Consider the following 21,456-nt stretch of genomic DNA (forward strand, 5'->3'; position numbering starts at 1 on the left):
GTAGCCTATAATGCCCTCATTGTACCAAACACAGTGCCGGGTTTGCATACACCGCAACACGCCATGATATCGTCGCTGTTCTACAGAGACACTGCTGTTAAAAACAGGGAGATGTTTCAGTCTTCATAGGACTATACATACATTATACTACACATATACTCTACAGACTTTAGAGGATTATACAGGCACCAAATGTCTCGAGACAGTGTCAAAATTTGCTTCAAAATGAAAATATTCATCATGGAAGTAGTGACAGAATACAGACGTTTTAAAGGTCTATATGTAAATGCAGGGTTTTTTTTTTGTTTGTTTTTTTTTTCAGACAAATGATGTTAATATGACATTTGGATAAAATGCTGCCTGTATACGGCAGCAAGATATTACAGTGAATTCATTATTGCTAATATGTCTATGTGTCCTTTCATAATGACCAACAATGTGTCACTGAATGATACACAGTTACATCTGGAATTGTTTTAAATGAAATTTCGTAAACAGGATTGTTAGTCAGAGTATTCCCACTTACTGTGATATTACTAAAATAAATAAATCAATCCCAGTCTACTCCTGTGAGTCATACCAGCCCAGATGTGTACATCATACCATTAATCCGGATGGATTTGGTTCTAATACTGAAAATATGGTGCTGAACAAGTCACTTAAGCCTTCTGGTTCTCTCTGGAACTGTCTACGTAAGCTACTTTAGGTCTTGATGTGAGCTCCATGACGTGATGGGCTCCAGCTAATGGGAGTGTGTTTTGTTCTGAAAATAGCCTGTAACATTTGTTTAAAGCATCTGTACTGGAAAAAACAATAAGCCAGCCTTTATTTAGGATGTGTTTGGTCTCTCCACATTATTACTGGAGCACTTCAAAGACTCGAGCACGCCCAGGCAAGTTTTGAAAAGCTGCAAGACTTTGCTACAAGACTTTCCACTGTGAACAGAAACGAACTGAGACACTCAGGTCAACTGAAGAAGTTGGGAACATTTGTGAATTAGAAAAAAAGACAAAAAACAAAACAACCATAAGCAACAGAAAAACGCCTTTTATTTATTGAGCATGAAATGAGGAAATCCTTAATGCAATTACATTTGCCGCAAGCACATGAATGTGCTTAGTCGTAGGGTTTTACACATCATAAGTCGAAAGAAGTACCAATTATCATCCACCCTATTACCAATCACAAAGCTCTTCATAAAGACCCAAAGTGTAAAATACAAACAAACAGAACTGAATACTGCTTTTGTGGTTGGATTTTCTTCATTATTAACCCCTGTGGTAAGGCATGGTGTCAGCAATAGCAGACAGGTGAGTCACTAAGACAAATAAGTCTTGCTGCAGCTGATGCAGTGTATGATCAGGGTGTTTTCATGGATAGGGAATTAGATCATCAAGTCTTTCACTGTGGAATCTTCTCTCTCCATTTTCTATAATTTGAACTAAAGCAACTTCTCCAAATGTCCATTTCTTCTCCACCGCTCTTGGCTACATTTGCAGTTATAGTTTCAGTGCAATAAGAAACTGAACTCACTTTTTCTTTTCACTCTTTTACTTTGTACATCATTGGCAAAATCAGGAAATTCTCTTTTTCAGAATCTGGAAGTGCTTTTCCCAATGTCTTCCATCTCACTTCTCTTTCTTTGTAGGTTTAAATGTGCACATGTAGCATAGGGAGTCATTTTTACCTCAGTAGGAGAGCTGGAATCTGTGCCTGGTCTGCACTGGAACAGTTTTTGCATCAGTTTAAAGGTATTTAATGCATGGAAACCTAATGAACACACAAAATTAGGATTTATTTTTTCTTTATTTCTTCTTATTTCTATGACTTGTGTATTATTATTTATGTGGGTGAACTGCAATTTAGAAGCTGGGGATTTATAAACATATATGAGGGGTTTTATATAATTACATATTTATATATGTGTATACACATCATTACGGGATATTTGTGCATGAAAAATCTATCTAGATCCTCTTTGGAATGTTTGTTGTTTTTTTTTTTTCTTTTTTTTTTTTTTTAGTTCTTTGGCTTCTTTCCATTTTCTTTGTTATTTCATTTCAAGGTTTATTAAATAGAAAAAAATTATGTTGACACCGGTTCGACTTGCTATCGTTACTCCAAAAGCTTTACACTGCTACACTGCAATTTACACAGTACTTTATACAGTAGACAAAACTAGCCTTGTAATAATTCCTGACAGAGGAAATCCGGGCACCAACAGAACGAGATATTATTTTTGTGGTCCATGTGAGTATCCAAAATTGTAGACTGATCTCTCCTTGCAAATGATGCTTGACATGAGAGCTTCTCCTTACTCCCACATTTTTCCAGCCTTTATGTAATATGGGGATAAATGGAAAACCAGCTGTTGTGTTTAAAAAATATATATATGGAGAGAGACAGCATGCTAAAAAATGAGGGAAATCTTTCTGTTCCTGCAGACTTTAGTCTTGATGGACAGCCAGGAGAGCTGCATGACTAGCAGACTGTGGATCATCTAATGTCTACTCTCCATAAAAACATGTTGTGCAAGTTTGCCTGAATGATTTTCATTCTAGCTGAACATCTTTGTACCATTATGTCACACCCTCTCAAAGTTTTAATGTATTTTGCAAGAAAAGTATTGTTATGCTTGTAGAAATGAACGTCTTAAACTAATTTCTTTCTGTTTTTTTTTTTTTGAGTCATACAGCCAGAACACCGTGTATCTTTCCTTTCCTGGAGGCATCACTAAGATGGTGATGATTAAGTAAGAGAATATTCTTTCTTATGTACAGAGGAATGAGGAATAAGAAGTTGCTGTCTGTAGGTCTGTCTGTAGGTCCTGCTTGAACATTTTAACAAATGTGTTATGCCTTTCCTGGTAACATAGATCAGTGTCTAGATGTGAGTGGGATTAACATTGCAGATGGTGGTCATTCCTTTTACATTCCAGACCACTGAGGAGTTTCCAAAAAACCTCTGAATGAAAAATTGGCTATCTTTTGCAGATAAATCCATAACAGCACCATCATTCAAGAGCCATTTTTGCATTTTACTGTCTTGCAACAGATTCAGAAACGCATTGTTTACAACACAAATATTAAATCAGCTATTAAATGGCTTGTAGCAGATATTCAGTCAGTTTGATAAAATCCAGAATCACAAATTGCAGTTTTAGTAGATAGTTGGTTGGAGCCAGATAAATACTTAGACACCAGCATTCAACCTGATCTGAAGCCAAGAAATGAATAAACCACCGCTTGATTTATGAAAAACAGCAATCAAACTTGGAACACTCTGTGTACATGTGATGAATTGTTTATGACTGAAGAAGAAGAAGAAAATGAAAAACACAAGTACAAAATAATACAAGTCTTCACGGGTCAGTGTGGACTGAAGATTCTGTATATACTTTTTTGATGAAAGAAGGTTAATTCCTCTTTCATGGCAATACATGGCACAGAAACTCGTGATTATATTTGTGATTGTTCAGTTTCATAGTTCTGTCAACTTTAATTCAACCAAGTGGCTGATTTGTCCAATTTTATGTTTTGCATTGCTTCAGTGTTTTGCCTCACTTCAGTTTTCTGTCATTGCTCTATAATCTGGTGTAGTGCACAGATTCCCTGTAGATTTGCATTACATCTGGTCACTGGGGGACTTCCTTAAAAACAGCCCTTTTGGCGAAACAGAAAACTCAGCTTGAATAACTGTATAACTTTTTCCTAAAAGATGTTGTCATGTGTCGTCACTAGTAATTGATTTTTCATTCAGCCTTAGTCAACTCTATATAACTGGGTGTTTTACGAGTAGTCAAGCACTGCTGACGTTTTATAGAACGCTGCCATGTAGTTTAATCACCAGATCTGTGTATGTTTTCAGATATTTATTTTCAAAAAGAAGGCTGCACGTTTAATTTGATTAATTTGTTTATATAGCAGAATCCTTCTAGGGGAAAAATAACAAATCTCATAATGCTTTTATACAGTATTGGATAGAAAAACTTGGATAAAATATCCAGTGCTGCCTTAAAAAAGGGCCATGAAAGTGAAAAACGTGGCGTTTCTTGGCCTTTTAAAAGAATATTTCCAGCTGAAAGCAACCTTACTAATATACTCTTTGTTGCATAACATCCTTTATTGCTCACATTGTACTATTGTATTGGCGGACATGTAGTTGTATCCTTATCTAACCCAGATTCTTATTACTTCTGCCAATAATGTTTAATATATACTATTTTTATATATAATGGATGTGTACATGCTAAATTTATGCAAAAGTGTGACAGTGACTTTATTTAGGACTCATTATATATTCACATCTTAGGTAATAAGCAGTTTAATTGGTTTTCTTCTAATTTCTGCTAATCCTATTTTTATTTCAGTTCTACAATTTAAGACGACAACTTCTAAATCCTTTAACCTTAGGAGTGTATTAAATAAATATTTACACGTTTCTAAATTAATATATGACAATTATTAATGCATTCATTGGTTGATATACAGCATAAAACTCTTAATACACTGTAATGTTATTACATGTAATACAATCTTATTAGTTTGAATGTTATACATAAGGCCCTTAATTTTGACTCATTAGATTGCTAATGTCTGCTTACCCTTGATAACCAAACTGTGATTAGTAAACTCTGCCCTCTGCTGTTTGAACTCAGAGAGAACAAGAAGTTGTTATTTTATAACTTATTCATTCTTTGCTCCATTCATTAATCCCCACTTATCACATTCAAAGAAATTAAATAAAGAAAATAAATAAAAAAATCTTAATTGTGTTAATTACTATTTCTTGCTGTTAAATAGTTATACAGATACTGAGTTAATTATATATGTTTATATAATGATAGATGAGTTATTATTCATATATTTAATTTGGTCCTTTATATTATACATATTAAACATGATAATAGTGAAATATTACAGAAATGATGTTCATAATAATATACCTTATAGTAGTTAATGGTTAAGAGCTAATTAAGGGTTCTTAGATACCACAACTATAAGGGTCTAGAGAGCCTAAGATCCTTTAATGGTTCCTTTCCCTTCACTCATTTTCTGAGTAGAATGAATCTGTACTTGATCCTACTGTACTGTACTTCATTTATTCCTGTTATATTCATACATTATTGTTTTTCAAAACATATAACAGAAACAGTATATATTTAAAATATACACTAGTAAGACATACACGTCTTATATTATTACCTTTGTGATATAATTCACTTTTATATCTGAGATTTATATCAACCAACATTTTTGCTCTCAGATAGATCAGTTGTATTCCTTTCATCTCTTTGAGAAAAAAAAGGACATGAATACACACGTTTCATGCTCTAGAAAAGTCTTTCACTCTTGTTTCATTGTTTCTCTTCATTGTGTTTTTAGGCTGGATGTTTTTTCTGTGCTTGGTTTGTCACTGCCCTACCTTATCTTATGACGCATGCCAGCATCATATGTGTACAAAATAACAATGTCTGTTGTTATAAGAAATACAGAATAGACAGGAGGGAAGAGGATCCTCCTGCTTCGGGTGCTGCCATGGAGACAAAGCACTGCTACAATGCTTTAGAGACCTGTTCGGCAGGTGCTTCCTCCCACAGGGGAATTTTTTATTGGAGCTTATGGCAAAATATCTCTGAACATGTTCTTCCAGTAGAACATGTATGTAAATGGAGTACAGGTGTATGAGTTGACCTCTAAATAAGAAGAGCTTTTGAATACTTCCTTGTGTCTCTTGGTATTAGCGTGACGTGTTGCATGAGGTAGGGTTGATACTGAGGTGTGGCCACAAGGTACTGGTTCAAGTACAGTCAGTCCCTGGATAACCTCAGGTGAGAGAGAAAGCTGACGTTCCTTTGCAGTTCATCGTCAGATCCTACACAAAAATACGATTTTCTTTAACTGCCTCATTTTCACTAACTGACAAATGCAGGTAGGACAACGTTCTTTATTACATACATGGATTCTGACTTTAAAAGTTAATATAAATAAAGAAATAGAACAAAGTAATGAACATGAAAGTGGTGATAGACATCTTCAAAAATTAATAGAGTTCATCCAGTTATGACTTAGTGGTGATTTATTGGATAGAATAATGTAAAAAGGTCTAAAAACACTACATGGTAAATAAATTTGTGTGTTGTTTTTTGTTGTGTCTAGTATTGTTCTGAGAAGGCTTGAAAAAGCTAGAGCATAAAAAGCTAAACTATGTTGTTAATGTAACTCAAATAGTAATGGTTTAGCAAAGGTCACATCACATCACGCAGATTTCCATGTATTCAAACTAGTTCAATTTTACCTTTCAATGCTTTCCATGAATACGTCCGCATCTATTTACATGGAAAACAACATTTAGTTCTCTTCTATATTTCTTCATTTAGCCTTTTAAAGTATTGGACAAATTGCAAATACAAAAGTTAAAACCATACATTTATTGTTTTAGTGTATCAAACTCAAATCTTTAAGGGAATGTGAAACATTAAGTATATATTTACATAAATGTCTTGGTTATTTAGAGATTGACAACTGTGTGCTTCACAACATGGCCGACTGACTGCTGACTAGAAACCAAGCTACAACTATATCTGAGTCTAGAACCAGTTTGGTGACTTGGGTTATTGTCACTCCTTTTTATCCAATTAACATCGCTTACTGGAAATTCTTAGCTGCTTTATATGGCACAATGTGTACTAGGATAATTAGGTGATGAAATAATGAAGAATATTTACTTCTAAATTTCCTTAATGGGCCTCAAGAGATTTAAACGCTAATCTTGGGTGTGTTACTGAAGTAATGTAATGTGTGTAATTTAGATTTTGAAATAGATTTTAGATTTTATTATAATTGCTTTTTTGTTGTTGATTTTTTAAAAGTGTTTGACTTTTAAAAAAAAACAAGGAAGTTGGAAAAGAAGGAAAATCTGATTGAAACATTTGAACTTAGCAAATGAAAACCTATAACATACTATTTTGTTTCTTTACTCAGGGAAAGTATGCAAGCAAGATGCCTTCAGGTACTGCCTTTGTTTTACTGCTGACACTCCAGAGTCTCCAGCTGGTGTCCACTCAAACTGCTAATCCAGGGAATGAAGAAACAACTTCTTTACTATTCAGTGGGATACCTGATGATTGGGAAAGAGGAAATGGTGTTAGCTTACATGATGAAGATAATGGGATTTCGTCAGGCTCCATGATATCTAGTGGGGATTATGAATATCAAGCTTTCAACCAGACTGTCATTGCAGTAACAGGACAATATGATGATAACACGAGTACAACCGCATCACCTCAGACTACAGTCAACGTCAACGATAACACATCGAGCCTGCAAAATGACACGAGCATTCCTTTCACACAGAACCCATCACTGGAACCTGCAACCACCAATGACAGCAATGTAAACCTCACAGAGACCAACACCACAACTCCAAGTCCTGGGAATTCTACCACTGCTATTACAGTTGCTATTACAAATGCTACTTCCACTGCTGCTTTTAACATCACTCAGAATTCAACATCAGAAGTCAGCGAGAACTTTACAACTACAAGTCCACCACAAGTTTCAAATTACACAAACTCCCCTAGTGAGAATGTAACAAATACGACCGTCTCTACAACCTCTACAAATATGACCGTCTCTACAACCTCTACAAATATGACCACCTCTACTACCATGCAGACCAGTGTATACACCACAGAAATGAACATAACTGGGGGATCGCTTGATTTCATAGGGAATATGGATAGAGGTAAGGACCTACAAAATGAGCTCAGAGCCTTCTATAAATCCTAAGCATTACTTAGGAGGGTGTGTGTGTGCACAAAAGCCACAAGGTCACACCTCAGTAAGGGCTGAGTGCATTGAATCTGTTCCTGAAAACTAACATTGTTTTTTTCCCTCATTGATCCCTCAGTAGACATCTTACACACACATACACACACACACACACACACACACACACACACACAATGTAATGAACTCATTCTGGTTTTGATTTTCCTTGTGCTGAATACAGAAATGATTCCTTCTTATTTGGAAATGAGAACAAGGCCCAAAAAATTCAGAAGCAAACTGGAAATAAGATACTTTATTCTTTCTGAGACACTGATATTGTTTTTCTTTAAGTAAAAAAATGCCTCTATAGTCAAACAACACCTCTCCTCATTTTCACCCTCAAGCTGCCCCACATTTTCAGTGTCTCATTTCAGTTATACAACTCCCACCGGCTCAGTGAGTAGGCTTCGGTTTCAGGGCTGGTTTGTCTCTTGTGCTGGGCCGAGCTCTCTGGTTTCTGACACCTAACCTTAAAGCACAATGAGTGCTGTGTTCCCTCATCAAGTCCTGAGAGGGGTTGTGCCCCCAGATCAGGAACTCACTAGTCTATGAATACCTAACCACAGAGCTAACTTTATTATACATACTCAAAGATAGAATCAAGGTGTTTTCCAAAACCATCAATTACTGCAGAGGCCAACTTTTAGAGAGCATATAACATTGCTTCATTGAACAATGCAACATCTACTTACTCACGCATAATTATTTTGCAGGTCTGGCTTCAGATAATCAACAGCAAAGCAAAACTCATGCATGGGGAGCCATTCTGGGTATTGGTGTTGGAGTGGCAATTGTTGCCATGGTGATCTTTATCATTGTGAAACGAAGGAACTACAGAGACTTCTCACACAGGAAACTGGTGGAAGATTTTCCATCTGAACCAGGTAACAACCAACTATACATCATCCTCACTCATTACGATCTTTGAAACAAATGGGTCCAGAATTTTAGCTTTAATTAAATACCTTATTATTAATATTAACACCCATACAGGCTAACCAACATAGTACACGCTTTAGTTTATATTTTATTAGAAGTAAATTCTACTCCAAGAACTTAAAATTGAAGCTGTTTCCTTCAATCAGACAACAATCCAAAATGTAAGGCAAAATCAAGAGACCTGTCTCTTTTTCCAGACAATGGTTAAACAGTCTGCCAAGAAGAGTGTTTGTTTGGAACCAGAGAATAAACTTTTCTACTGATATCTTTCTGGTTTTTAAACTAGTAATTTTTTATTTACTTCTTGTTTAACTGTTTCACCTTTTTTTATCTGTGATCATGAAGGGAACGTCTGTCAAACTAAACACATTAAATACTGTGTACCGTTTGTTTATTTGCTTTGTCCTCTTTGCTTGGTCTTTACTGTCCAAATGTTTGCTTTAAGCTTCATACCTGACTCAGATCATACCTTGTTGTAGTGATGATTACTGATATTTATATATTCCTGAATAATTACTTATGTTGCACTTATTTTGTTTATTTCTTCTATTTACAGTTCTGAGATTAGAGAACAGTGAGCCCCTGGATTTGAAATTTGATGGATGTGCATACTACAATCCTGGACTACAAGGAGACAACATTCAAATGACTAACTTTCCACAAGGACACACTAAGTAAAAAATATTCCATGCCAAAAAGACTATTATCATGAATTTCATTTCTTCTGTATTTTGCTGATGTATGCAAAGGATCCTGATCAAGACAAAGAGAAGGAAATTGCCAAAATAACTTTATCATAGATGAGCTAAGGTCCAAAGCTTATAAGGTATTTTTTTCTTTTAGACAGAGGTCAGGTAAAGTGCTGGAAAGAACATATCAATAAATGTTGAATTTATAGATTAGCTGTTTTACTTCATACATGGGGATGATGCACAGCCTTCATCCTATATAATAATGATTAAAATAGTTGAAACTGAAGATAGAAATTGGTTTGGTATCCCTGCTTATTCCACTATAAGATGTATTATATGCAACTTTGTAATATTGTTAGAATTAAAACTAATATATATAAAACTAATATATATAAACATGAATAATGTTAAGATTTAAGGATTACATATGTCTGTATATATTATACATTTGTAAAAATCACCTCAAGAATCGAATAGGAAAGATTTCTATAATAAAAAATCAACAACAAAGAATTTTATTGCCGTCATTATTGTTTCTAGAGTCTAATAAATTGCAGCTCATGGGATGTTTTTGTAAATATGTGGGTGACCTACATATACTGAAATTATATTTTACATATAAATTGTCACACTACAATGGCAATTTAGTAATGTAGGCTATTTTTAAATGCCATTGTACATTTACGGCATTTGGCAGACGATCTTATCCAGAGTGACTTACATTTATCTCATTTATACAGCTGAGCAATTGAGGGTTAAGGTCCTTGCTCAGGAGCACAGGAGTGACAGCTCGGTGGCCCTGGGATTTGAACTCACGACCTTCCGATCAGTAGTCCAACACATTAACCACTAAACTACCATGTCCCTGCGGTACGCAATAATAAATGACTCAATAATAAACCTTATCTAAAACCTTAAATAAATCTAAACTGTTGAATCTACAGTATTGACACCAAAGGCGCCTGGAGTGCAATCAGTGTTCTGATTCATCACAAAAGTGATCAGTGGTGTTGAGGTCAGTGCGACTTAGAAACTAATCTAAGATGGAGAGAAAATGGATGGATGTGACATGTTCATTATGTGGATTTTCTACATGTCACATCCATCCATTTTCTGTACAACCTTTCTTACACAGTGCCACATAGTATTTGGGGAAATAGGAACAAGGGGCACCATCACACACACACACACACACACACACACACACACACAGGGCAGTTTAGAGATTCCAATCACCAATCAGCCTATGTCAGTGGACTGGGGGAGGAAACCAGATAAACCCGTGAAACACAGAAAGAACATGCAAACTCCATACACACAAGGTGGAGGTGGGACTTGAACCTCAAATTTGTTAAACACTAAATCACTGTGGGCCCCTGTATATATATCACACGTTCAAATTGCCCGTCTTTCCTGTTCTGTTCACATCAATAACTGTCTGGTTTGGCTCAGCTATAAAATCTGCCCAGCGCTACAGAGCCCCAAATACCAGCACAACCAGAACAGTTTCTTCCACCAGGCAATCTACCTCATGGTCAGTTAAATGTTCCCTCCATTAAGCACGAAAAATGTGCAATAAAATCACCTTGCATTTATTTATCACCTCCATCCTAGTACATCCCTGCATCCCATTCTATTCTATTCCATTCTATCATCTATTGCACAAATGTACATACAAATTATTATTATTATTATTATTAATATTATTATTATTATTATTATTATTATTATTATTATTATTATTATTATTATTATTGCATATGTGTATTATATTTTTATTGCCTCTGTATTCTTGTTGTCTCTGTGTACTGGAAGCGTATTTGGCAATAAAGATCTTTGTGATACTGATTCAGATTCTTTTTCTTGTGCATATTCTTCCTCCACACCTACAGGGGGCGATGTCTGTACTTCGATGTCTGCTTTTATAACCTACTGAAGAAGCGAGTTGTTATTTGTTTTTGTTGATTATTCTCTGCGCGGGAATGAACTGAACTTCGGAAATGATTAAAACAGAAAAAATCTTACATTTGAAGAGCTCCCGTGGAAGAAAAGTTCGTGTTGTCCGAGAGCACTATCTGAGGGAGCAGGTCCCGTGTGGAAGCGCGCTGTGTCAGGCACAATGTCAGAAAGGTGGAGTACAATTAACGGGTAACAGCTAACGGTTAACAGCTAACAGCTAACAGCTAACATGGATGATGGTCAATAACACTAAGATTTGATAAGCTTTATCTGCTATTGCACAGCCGTAAACGATACATATAACGTCTTATTGTCTGTTTAAAAGCGGACATGTGCTATTTCTATAGTGAATGTTAAAATACGTAGATCTGTCTTTATAATTTTAAATGTATTACTTTTATTTTTTCGTAACATTTATTGTATGCCTTATTACCTTGTGGATGAAAAATGACTGTCTGTGAGACTGACTGACTGACTGACTGTCTGTCTGTCTGTGAGACTGTCTGTCTGTCTGTCTGTGAGACTGACTGACTGTCTGTCTGTGAGACTGACTGACTGTCTGTCTGTGAGACTGACTGTCTGTCTGTCTGTGAGACTGACTGACTGTCTGTCTGTGAGACTGACTGTCTGTCTGTCTGTGAGACTGACTGTCTGACTGTCTGTGAGACTGACTGTCTGACTGTCTGTGAGACTGACTGTCTGACTGTCTGTGAGACTGACTGTCTGACTGTCTGTGAGACTGACTGTCTGACTGTCTGTGAGACTGACTGTCTGTGAGACTGACTGTCTGACTGTCTGTGAGACTGACTGTCTGACTGTCTGTGAGACTGACTGTCTGACTGTCTGTGAGACTGACTGTCTGACTGTCTGTGAGACTGACTGTCTGACTGTCTGTGAGACTGACTGTCTGACTGTCTGTGAGACTGTCTGTGAGACTGACTGTCTGTGAGACTGACTGTCTGACTGTCTGTGAGACTGACTGACTGTCTGTGAGACTGACTGTCTGTCTGTGAGACTGACTGTCTGTCTGTGAGACTGACTGTCTGTCTGTGAGACTGACTGTCTGTCTGTGAGACTGACTGTCTGTCTGTGAGACTGACTGTCTGTCTGTGAGACTGACTGTCTGTCTGTGAGACTGACTGTCTGTCTGTGAGACTGACTGTCTGTCTGTGAGACTGACTGTCTGTCTGTGAGACTGACTGTCTGTCTGTGAGACTGACTGTCTGTCTGTCTGTCTGTGAGACTGACTGTCTGTCTGACTGTCTGTGAGACTGACTGTCTGTCTGACTGTCTGTGAGACTGACTGTCTGTGAGACTGACTGTCTGACTGTCTGTGAGACTGACTGTCTGACTGTCTGTGAGACTGACTGTCTGACTGTCTCTGAGACTGACTGTCTCTGAGACTGACTGTCTCTGAGACTGACTGTCTCTGAGACTGACTGTCTCTGAGACTGACTGTCTGTCTGTGAGACTGACTGTCTGTCTGTGAGACTGACTGTCTGTCTGTGAGACTGACTGTCTGTCTGTGAGACTGACTGTCTGTCTGTGAGACTGACTGTCTGTCTGTGAGACTGACTGTCTGTCTGTGAGACTGACTGTCTGTCTGTGAGACTGACTGTCTGTCTGTGAGACTGACTGTCTGTCTGTGAGACTGACTGTCTGTCTGTGAGACTGACTGTCTGTCTGTGAGACTGACTGTCTGTCTGTGAGACTGACTGTCTGTCTGACTGTCTGTGAGACTGACTGTCTGACTGACTGTCTGACTGTCTGTCTGACTGACTGTCTGTGAGACTGACTGTCTCTGAGACTGACTGTCTCTGAGACTGACTGTCTCTGAGACTGACTGTCTCTGAGACTGACTGTCTCTGAGACTGACTGTCTCTGAGACTGACTGTCTCTGAGACTGACTGTCTCTGAGACTGACTGTCTCTGAGACTGACTGTCTCTGAGACTGACTGTCTGACTGTCTGTGAGACTGACTGTCTCTGAGAATGACTGTCTGACTGTCTCTGAGACTGACTGTCTGTCTGTGAGACTGTCTCTCTGTGAGACTCTGTGAGACTCTGTGAGACTGTCTGTCTTCGAGGCTGTCTTTGAGTACTGTTTAATTACAGAATTAATAATTTAAGGTCACTTGATAATGTGGGTTAATTCAATACAAAGTAAAAAATACTGAATAATTAAATCAGAATATACTCGATTAGCTTTATGGCATTAAAGCTGTAGTGTATTCTGAAATTCTGTGTCATATTTTGCCGCTTTCATTATTATTTGTGTGAAATATGTTTTTTCAATTTCTGGCATATCACTTATAATGCATGATCACTGTCTATTGGTTTAGTGCGCTTTCCTCTGTGTCTGTGTGTGTGTGTGTGTGTGTGTAGAAGAAAGCGCATCTTCAGAGTAGCCTCTTTATCCTGGTCAGGTCACGTTGACTCTAGAGCCAAGGCGGTAACACACCCTGACTGGGATGTCAGTCTATCGCAGTGCTGCATACACACACATTTAGATCTAGGGGCAGTTTATCATTTTCCTTTAACTGCCATGTTTGTGAGATGTAGGAGGAAACCCATACATCATGACACCTTTGTACACAGTATTGATATTTTATATTACTTATACTAAAGCTAAACACTGCCATTATTTATATAGATGGCAAGCTGTTGTCCAGAGATGTGACTCATTATGTGGTGCCGGATGCTGGAGTGGTGAGAGACTTCCTGGAGGTTCTGGAGTTCAGGGAGTTTCGTGGGGTCGTGTTTACACAGACAGCATGCCAGGCTTTACAAAGCACACGTGGGCGCAGGTACATCACTAAACACTGTATGCGTTTGTACAAGTTTTAAATTGTATTCTCTCTCATATCTAGGTCACCCAATTACACGGTATGTTTCATTTGTACAGAAAAGGCATGTAGATGATTTGCTGCTGTCATCTGTTGTTCAGGCACTATAACAGGCTGCGTGGTCTCCTGAAGGACCCTCGGTATGACTGTGTTCTGTTTGCCAACGAGTTTCAGCAGTATTCGTACTGTGCCCGGGAAAAAGGAGAAACACAAGAGAAATGGCAAACACGGTAAGATATGTTGTTGTGTTGTAAGCTTTTCTGATGACCTGTTCACTGATCTCAGGCTTTTGTCCTGGTTGCAGGTGTGTGTATCATGCAGCAGTCTGGTATTATAACCATTTGGCTGGTCTGATGTCAGTTGTTATGATCACAGAAGACCAGGATGCCATTAAAGAATTTGGCAGCCAGAACAGTGGCGTTTATGTCATCTCAACTCAGGTTTGATAAATATATTTTAGTGTTCTGTATGTCTGTGCCGTTATGTATTTCATTGTGTCATAATACCAACTAATGTATTCTTGTAAGTAACTTTCATTATAGTAAGGGAGTAATCCATAATAAAGTCTTTTTCTAATCTAATCAGTGTTCCTCAAATATAAATTTAACTGATTGACAATTAGATCCTTTATTCATTCTTTACTCATGTGTTATTTAAATCCTGCTCATATGAGATAAAAGAGTTAGAGATTGAGACAAGCAAATATATATCACTGGAAACCAGTGAAATGGTTTGGACAAAAAAAACAACTTTATTTTTACACTTTTTCATCAAGCAAGCAGGAGTTAGTTCTTTAAAAATGAACATATTTGTAAAATAATTTGAATTAGTAATTGACACTAATTTGTCTTGTCCATGTGCTGTTTTCATAGGAATATTTGCAGAGTTTCTGGCCAGACCTGCATGCAGCTCAAGAGCTCTATGCCTCCATTGCTCAGAGTCTACAGGAAAGAGAGAGTGAAGGCACAGAGAAGGAGTACACTGAGCATTTACCTGCAGAGGTTCTGGAGGCAGGGATTAAATCTGGCAGATACATTCAGGTGAGAACCTGTTGTCCCTTTCAGTGCTGCTTGCACAGAGTTAATGAAGGAAGAGGACTGTTTTGTTTTGTTGTTATAAATTCACCACTGATGCCGGTTCATCCCTCTCTTTCTGGTCTCAAGGGCATACTGAATGTGAACAAGCACCGATCACAGCATGAGGCCTTTGTCCGTTTGCAGGGCTCTGAAAGCAAGAATTCAGGTAGCTAAACCCAAGAACTAAACTTCCATTTGACCACTTTTAGCTGAACTTGGCAGGCTTATTATTTTCGTGCTTTGGCATGTGTCCCCAGAACTTAATAGTGATGTTCTGATCAGTGGAATGAAGCATCGTAATAGGGCAATACACAGCGATGTGGTTGCTGTGGAATTGTTGCCACGTGGTGAGTGGAAGGGTTGGAGTACTGCTTTAACAGAGGGACGAGGAGAGGAGAAAGGGGAGGACAGTCAGAGTCAGCCTATGCCAACAGGTAATAACAGAAACCTGCACATCTAGTTGGTAGGATGACAAGCAATATTAAATGGAAAACCTTCCGAACAACTAGTACAAGTAACTTTTTCAGTAATGAATAGTGTTTCTCTCCTCACACTTTTTCTTTTCTTATTTAGGCAGAGTTGTAGGTATCGTACAGAGAAACTGGAGGGACTATGTTGTAACGTTTCCTCCTCGAGAGGAGCTCCAATCTCAGTCCCGAAACTCTAAGAAGATTCTGGTCATTCCCTGGGACTGGCGGATCCCAAAGATACGGATCAGCACCCAGCAGGCTGAAGCACTACAGGTGAGTCTCTAATTTGTTGCTTTATTCAGATGAGAGTAGTTGGAATTTGGTTTGTAGTGTGAACAGAAGCAAACGGTAACGTGTGATACTAAGGCGATTGAATGTTTTGATTAAAGGACCATAGGGTGATTGTGAGAGTGGACTCATGGGAGAGCACTTCACTCTACCCCAACGGTCACAGTGTGAGAGTCCTGGGCAAGGCCGGTGAGTTGGAGACTGAAATTCAGACCATACTTGTGGAGAATTATATCCATGTGCCTCCATTCTCTGAAGCACAGGTGAGCAGCACAAAGATTGTTAAAAGACTAAGTGATTTGATTGATTGATTATTGACTGATTATTTATTTCTTTTGGTTATTAGCAATATATGTTTTTAGTATAGACGCAGCAATGATTTTCCTATACTTGAGCATTCTCCTTAAGCTTTACATGTGTACAGGTGGAGTTATTAGTTAATTATTTTTTATTTTCAGTTATATCTTGCATGTACCTGTATTGTTCCAGTTGCGAGAGATGCCTGTGAACTCGAAGGAGCAACCATGGCAGATGGACCAGACTGAGAAGGACTCTCGGAAGGACCTGCGTGACACGCACCTGGTCTTCAGTATTGACCCACTGGGCTGTGAGGATGTGGATGACACGTTGTCAGTGCGCACCCTGCCTGGAGGAAAACGCCTGGAACTGGGAGTCCACATTGCAGATGTTACACACTTCGTGAAAGAGGGTTCTCTCACTGATCTGGAGGCTCGCTGCAGGTGGATAATCACAAATGGATTATAAATTTGTGATAATTCTTACATCTTAAATAAAGTAATCTAGCTAATATCCCATAGCTGCCCCATACCTATTTCTGCCCCATAGCTATTTCTTTAGCTAAACATAGCATTAATTTGTATTGAACAGTGTGATGTCACTGGTAATGTTGAAAGGTTTCTCTTCCTAAAAGGAAGCATAAATAAGTAAATTTTTTAATCAAATATTAGACCATTTTTAATTCCATGTTCCGTGTCCATTTAGAGCCACAACATATTACTTGGCTGACCGAAGGTATGACATGCTGCCGGCGGTGTTGAGTGCTGACTTGTGCTCACTGCTTGGGGGAGTGGACAGGTGAGTCAGACATTACACCTTCATCATTAAGACATTTTTATGGTCCATCAAGGAATGATCAATTTAGGCTCTGAGACTTTTGGACACGGGCTTGAAATTTAGGGGCAAACATCAAAGGAATTCTCTAATATTTCATCAACCTTATTTCCATTCACTACAACTATAAAACTGAAAGTTGCATGTATTAAAATGCTATTATTCTATAGTATTGCTATGAATAAATATCAGAGGCAGTGGTAGTCAGGATCTGTTCATTTAGATCTCAAGACTGGCAGAATCACTACTGTGAACAAAACCAACAAATTCAGGAATTATTGTAGTATATCCAGTTAATGTTTGGGGATTACTAAAGTATATTAAACCCTCTAATGTAATCCTATAGATATGCCATGAGTGTTCTGTGGGAACTGGATGCTAAGTCTCTGGCAGTGTGTAGCGTGTGGTACGGCCGCACGCTCATCAGATCCTCTTATCAGCTGCACTATGAGCTGGCCCAGAGCCTGTTATATGGAGAAGATGTGGAGGTGCCTGAGCTGGCACATCTTGAGAGCTCTGTACGGGACAAGAAACTGGCTGAGCTCCTGCAGGCCCTGGAGCAGCTGACTCGTGTAGCCAGGCATCTGCGTTCACAGAGGGATAAAGGAGGTGCTTTGGAGCTGGAGGGTGTTGAAGTCAGGGCACAGCTAGATAAGGACAAAAACATTGCTGCTCTGGTGCCCAAGCAACCTCTGGAGGTGCATGAGACGGTGGCAGAGTGCATGATCTATGCCAATCACTGGGTGGCACTTAAGATCCAGGAATGTTTCCCGCACCAGGCGCTGCTGAGGCGTCATCCCCCACCTAGACAGGAGTTCTTCAACCAGCTGATTGACAGTGCTAAATGTCATGGCTTTGCTATCGATACGAGGTAGAGAATTTATCATAACAAGTTGCATAAAGCAACTAGAGAGTGTTATTAATGCTCCTGCTGCATGTTTGTATTTAGGTCGAACAAGGCTCTGGCTGATTCTTTGGACCAGGCAGTGGATCCAAAGGACCCTCTGGTAAATCGGCTACTGAGGATGATGGCCACTCAGGCCATGTCTAATGCTGTGTACTTCTCTACTGGATCCTGCCCCGAGGATCAGTTCTATCACTACGGTACACCTCATACATTCACTTCTAGTATTTATGAACTGATAGTTGATGAAGTAAAGGTCAGGTTTCACCCACCTACTAAGGGAGTGGTCTACAATCTTTAGCACTCACTGATATCTGAAGCTTAGATTGCAGTAATTAGAATATTTAACAAACTTTTTTCTTTCCATCACGGGACTCACTCTGCGTCATCTGTTCAAACTGTGTAATCTTTGTAACTTGTCTTGATGGAAAAGGGGTGGAGCTGAGTGGTCATGTACCAGAGCTGATTTCTACTTAATTCAGTCGTAATCAATGAATGTCAATATTGCAAGTTTTTTAGGATATCTTTAAAATTTCTCTAAGATTACTAAAGGCTTGTAATCATTTTTAAACAGAAAACTACAACTTAGGTATTGAAAAAAAAATCTGCTACATTATATTTATTACTCAAAAGGTTTTGTGTGCAATAAATGTATGTGATACCGTTTGAGTGAAATGTATTACATGAACATAAAGCAAATGGCTTATACAGGTAGGCATTTTAAATTCTTTTACAATAATTGAAAGCATAAAGTCCTTCATCTTTAAAAAATGTCTTAGTTTTATTTTTGAAATGAAAAACACTCCTTGGCAGTGGATGTTTGGATCCAATGTTTGGATTCTATTGTAACTCAGTCCCTGTCCAGGAAAGGAATCCATCTGTTGACATAAACTAAACACAGAGCGAAACATCTGATTCTCACTTGCTTTGTTTTTCTTACTGGCAGGTCTTGCTCTGGATCGGTACACGCATTTCACCTCTCCAATCAGGCGGTATGCTGACATCATAGTGCATCGTCTTCTCATGGCTGCTGTCCAATCAGAGAAAGAGGAGTGCAAGAACTTGGCTAGCAACAAGGAACTGGAGGAATTGGCTCATCATATCAACAATAAAAACAGAGTAAATGTTTAGATCGAGAGATATACTGTTTCAGATCCTTATATAAGTCCATATAAGTCTGTATATAATCACTCTTATTCCCGTTTTTCTGTCTATCAAATAGATAATATCTGGTGTGACTAGCTGATTAAAATATTAGCTAATTATTAGTTATAACACTGAGTGACAGCAGATTTCTTTTCATCCTGCAGGCAGCTCAGCATGTTCAGAAGCAGTCCACAGAGCTTTTCCAATGCCTCTACTTCCGAGATAAGGACCCACTCACTGATGAGCACTGCGTGGCTGACGCCATTATCTACTCCATCAGGGCCAATGGCGTATTGGTCTTTTTACCACGGTAAGCTGCAGATCAACTTTCTGGAGAAACAAAAGTTTTGTTTAGTTTCTGATGTTTGTTGTTGTCTTTTGGCACACTCATTGAGTCGCCACAGTGGATCGCGTTGTCTACATAATAAATTTGCTGCAGATTTTACTCTAGTTTCCCAATAAACCATCATAGAAACTTAGTATAATGGAAAGAAAGACACTTTTTACAATTTGCTCTCTTATGTATGTGTGCTTGTAGGTATGGTTTGAGGGGTGCGGTGTACCTGAAGAATCGGGAGAATCAGGTGGTGAGTGTGGGGGATGACGGTGTGTGTGTGTGGCAGGTGGGGACACTGCAGAGGTATCCAGACCGGATCAGCTCCTGCACCAGCACAGGGACAAACACCTTTTATCTATTCAACCATGTCACAGTGAGTACACACTCCTGTACCTCTAAATGTAAACCTGTACAGGGTTTCCCGCAGAAAATTTGTTAGTTAAGGCGGTAGGGTTGGTCTTTCTCTAATCTCCGAGATGCACTTGATGGCATTTTGTGCAGCAGAATTTATTTATTTTTTTTTGGACGACCTAGTTAAGGCGGTAGGGTTTCCCAGCTTAGGCGGGCCGCCCAAACTGCAAAGTGCTGTGGGAAACCCTGCTGTATATGTAGAGTAATGCATTTCAATACTTTAATATACTATACATGTAAACATGTTTATAATTCTAGTTGTGATGAAGGCTTTTGATAATCCACAACCTTCTATGTTTTTTTCCTGCGATCTTCAGGTGCGTATCTCTGTGGAAACTTCCCGTTGTCATTCTGACAACTTGCATCTGGAACTCCTTAGCAACAAGCCACATCAGTCTGCCGTGGCCGAGTCCCGGCCGAGCGGCCGAGCCCAGTCTGAGCTGATTGAGGAGGTGGTGCGTAGGGAAGAGGCGTCTCTTCAGGCAGAAGTGGAGAAGACGAGGAAACCAAGACTGAGCAAAGAGGAAAGGGAGTTCGGACAGAGCAAATTGCCAAATCTGTACTCTATCCTGCAGGAAATCAGTGAGCTTGCCCTGTTTGATACAGCTCTCTGTCAAATACAAAACACTGAAGTACCAACATGCTGAATCTCACTTAGGTTTACAGAGAAAATTCATTTTATTGCTTAGATATTATGAAACATTATTTTTAATTATTCTAGTTTAGATTATGCGGTAGCACTGGAACATTTTGGCCAAGCATTTAGATTGGCCCTTAATTGTTTAAATCAATTTTACTGATTTTAGTGTTGCACTGATTAACAAATTAACACTATGGTTTGGCTGTGGTGTTTTGTTCAGTATATATTTTAGTATATATTTTGTACACAAATGTATAAATTATATATTTACAACTCAGTTATTTTGCAAAGTCTAATTGCTGTGTTTTATTAAAATATTTTTCTAAGCGTTATAAAGTGACCTGTTGTGTTAACTATAATTTTTTTGACAAAAAATACATCTTATTTCAGTCTAGGACTTGTGAACAAGTCCTAGAGCAATGTGCCTGTAGGGTTAAAAGAAGTCTTGAGGACTGGGCTGGATAACAGAAGTGCTTACACGTGTAAAAAATCTAGGTGCTATTAATATGTAGCTCCATGTTAGATTTTGTAACTAAGTTAGAAAATAAGTTGCAGAGTAACAACTGTAAAGTGTGTAGCTTTACAGTGTTAACGCTACAATGTCCCAGATCCAATCTTGAACACGGTTAGTTTTGTTTTTTCTCTCCATGACTGTATGGGTTTCTCTCGGTTCTCTGTGGTTCTCCACGGTGCCCTGTGATGTTCTGGTGTGTATTCCTACCTCACTCCCAGTGTTCCTGGGTCAGACTCTAGATCAGGGGTGTCCAGTCTTATATGCAGTGTGCC

The 21,456-nt window shown here is 38.5% G+C and overlaps 2 protein-coding genes across 2 annotated transcripts; both read left to right on the plus strand.

Annotated features, from left to right (window-relative positions):
* Positions 1-5,780: 5,780 nt before the first annotated feature.
* muc15 (mucin 15, cell surface associated) lies at positions 5,781-9,939 on the plus strand. Its single transcript, XM_060859784.1, has 4 exons — positions 5,781-5,931; positions 6,984-7,746; positions 8,546-8,716; positions 9,328-9,939. Exons 1-4 carry the CDS (start codon positions 5,926-5,928, stop codon positions 9,447-9,449), a joined length of 1,062 nt encoding a protein of 353 aa, XP_060715767.1. The 5' UTR covers positions 5,781-5,925; the 3' UTR covers positions 9,450-9,939.
* A 1,451-nt stretch (positions 9,940-11,390) lies between these two features.
* Positions 11,391-21,365, plus strand: dis3l (DIS3 like exosome 3'-5' exoribonuclease). Its single transcript, XM_060859205.1, has 17 exons — positions 11,391-11,593; positions 14,075-14,228; positions 14,369-14,497; positions 14,572-14,707; positions 15,140-15,307; positions 15,431-15,509; positions 15,601-15,777; positions 15,917-16,086; positions 16,203-16,364; positions 16,591-16,841; positions 17,104-17,196; positions 17,579-18,103; positions 18,182-18,336; positions 19,083-19,255; positions 19,447-19,592; positions 19,821-19,992; positions 20,348-21,365. The coding sequence occupies exons 1-17, from the start codon at positions 11,464-11,466 to the stop codon at positions 20,675-20,677; spliced, it is 3,150 nt and encodes a 1,049-aa protein (XP_060715188.1). The 5' UTR covers positions 11,391-11,463; the 3' UTR covers positions 20,678-21,365.
* Positions 21,366-21,456: the final 91 nt, after the last annotated feature.

Source organism: Tachysurus vachellii, chromosome 23, assembly GCF_030014155.1.
Source record: "Tachysurus vachellii isolate PV-2020 chromosome 23, HZAU_Pvac_v1, whole genome shotgun sequence".
Classification (NCBI taxonomy): Eukaryota; Metazoa; Chordata; class Actinopteri; order Siluriformes; family Bagridae; genus Tachysurus; species Tachysurus vachellii.

What these genes read in the sequence shown, in the direction of transcription:
- muc15 (XM_060859784.1), top strand. An exon ending in CATAGGGAATATGGATAGAG is followed by an intron (nt 7,747 to 8,545) that starts GTAAGGACCTAC and finishes ATTATTTTGCAG; the next exon opens with GTCTGGCTTCAGATAATCAA. An exon ending in AGATTTTCCATCTGAACCAG is followed by an intron (nt 8,717 to 9,327) that starts GTAACAACCAAC and finishes TTCTATTTACAG; the next exon opens with TTCTGAGATTAGAGAACAGT.
- dis3l (XM_060859205.1), top strand. Translation starts at nt 11,464, where the DNA reads ATGATTAAAACAGAAAAAATCTTACATTTGAAGAGCTCCCGTGGAAGA. An exon ending in CTGCTTGGGGGAGTGGACAG is followed by an intron (nt 17,197 to 17,578) that starts GTGAGTCAGACA and finishes GTAATCCTATAG; the next exon opens with ATATGCCATGAGTGTTCTGT. An exon ending in GGATCAGTTCTATCACTACG is followed by an intron (nt 18,337 to 19,082) that starts GTACACCTCATA and finishes TCTTACTGGCAG; the next exon opens with GTCTTGCTCTGGATCGGTAC.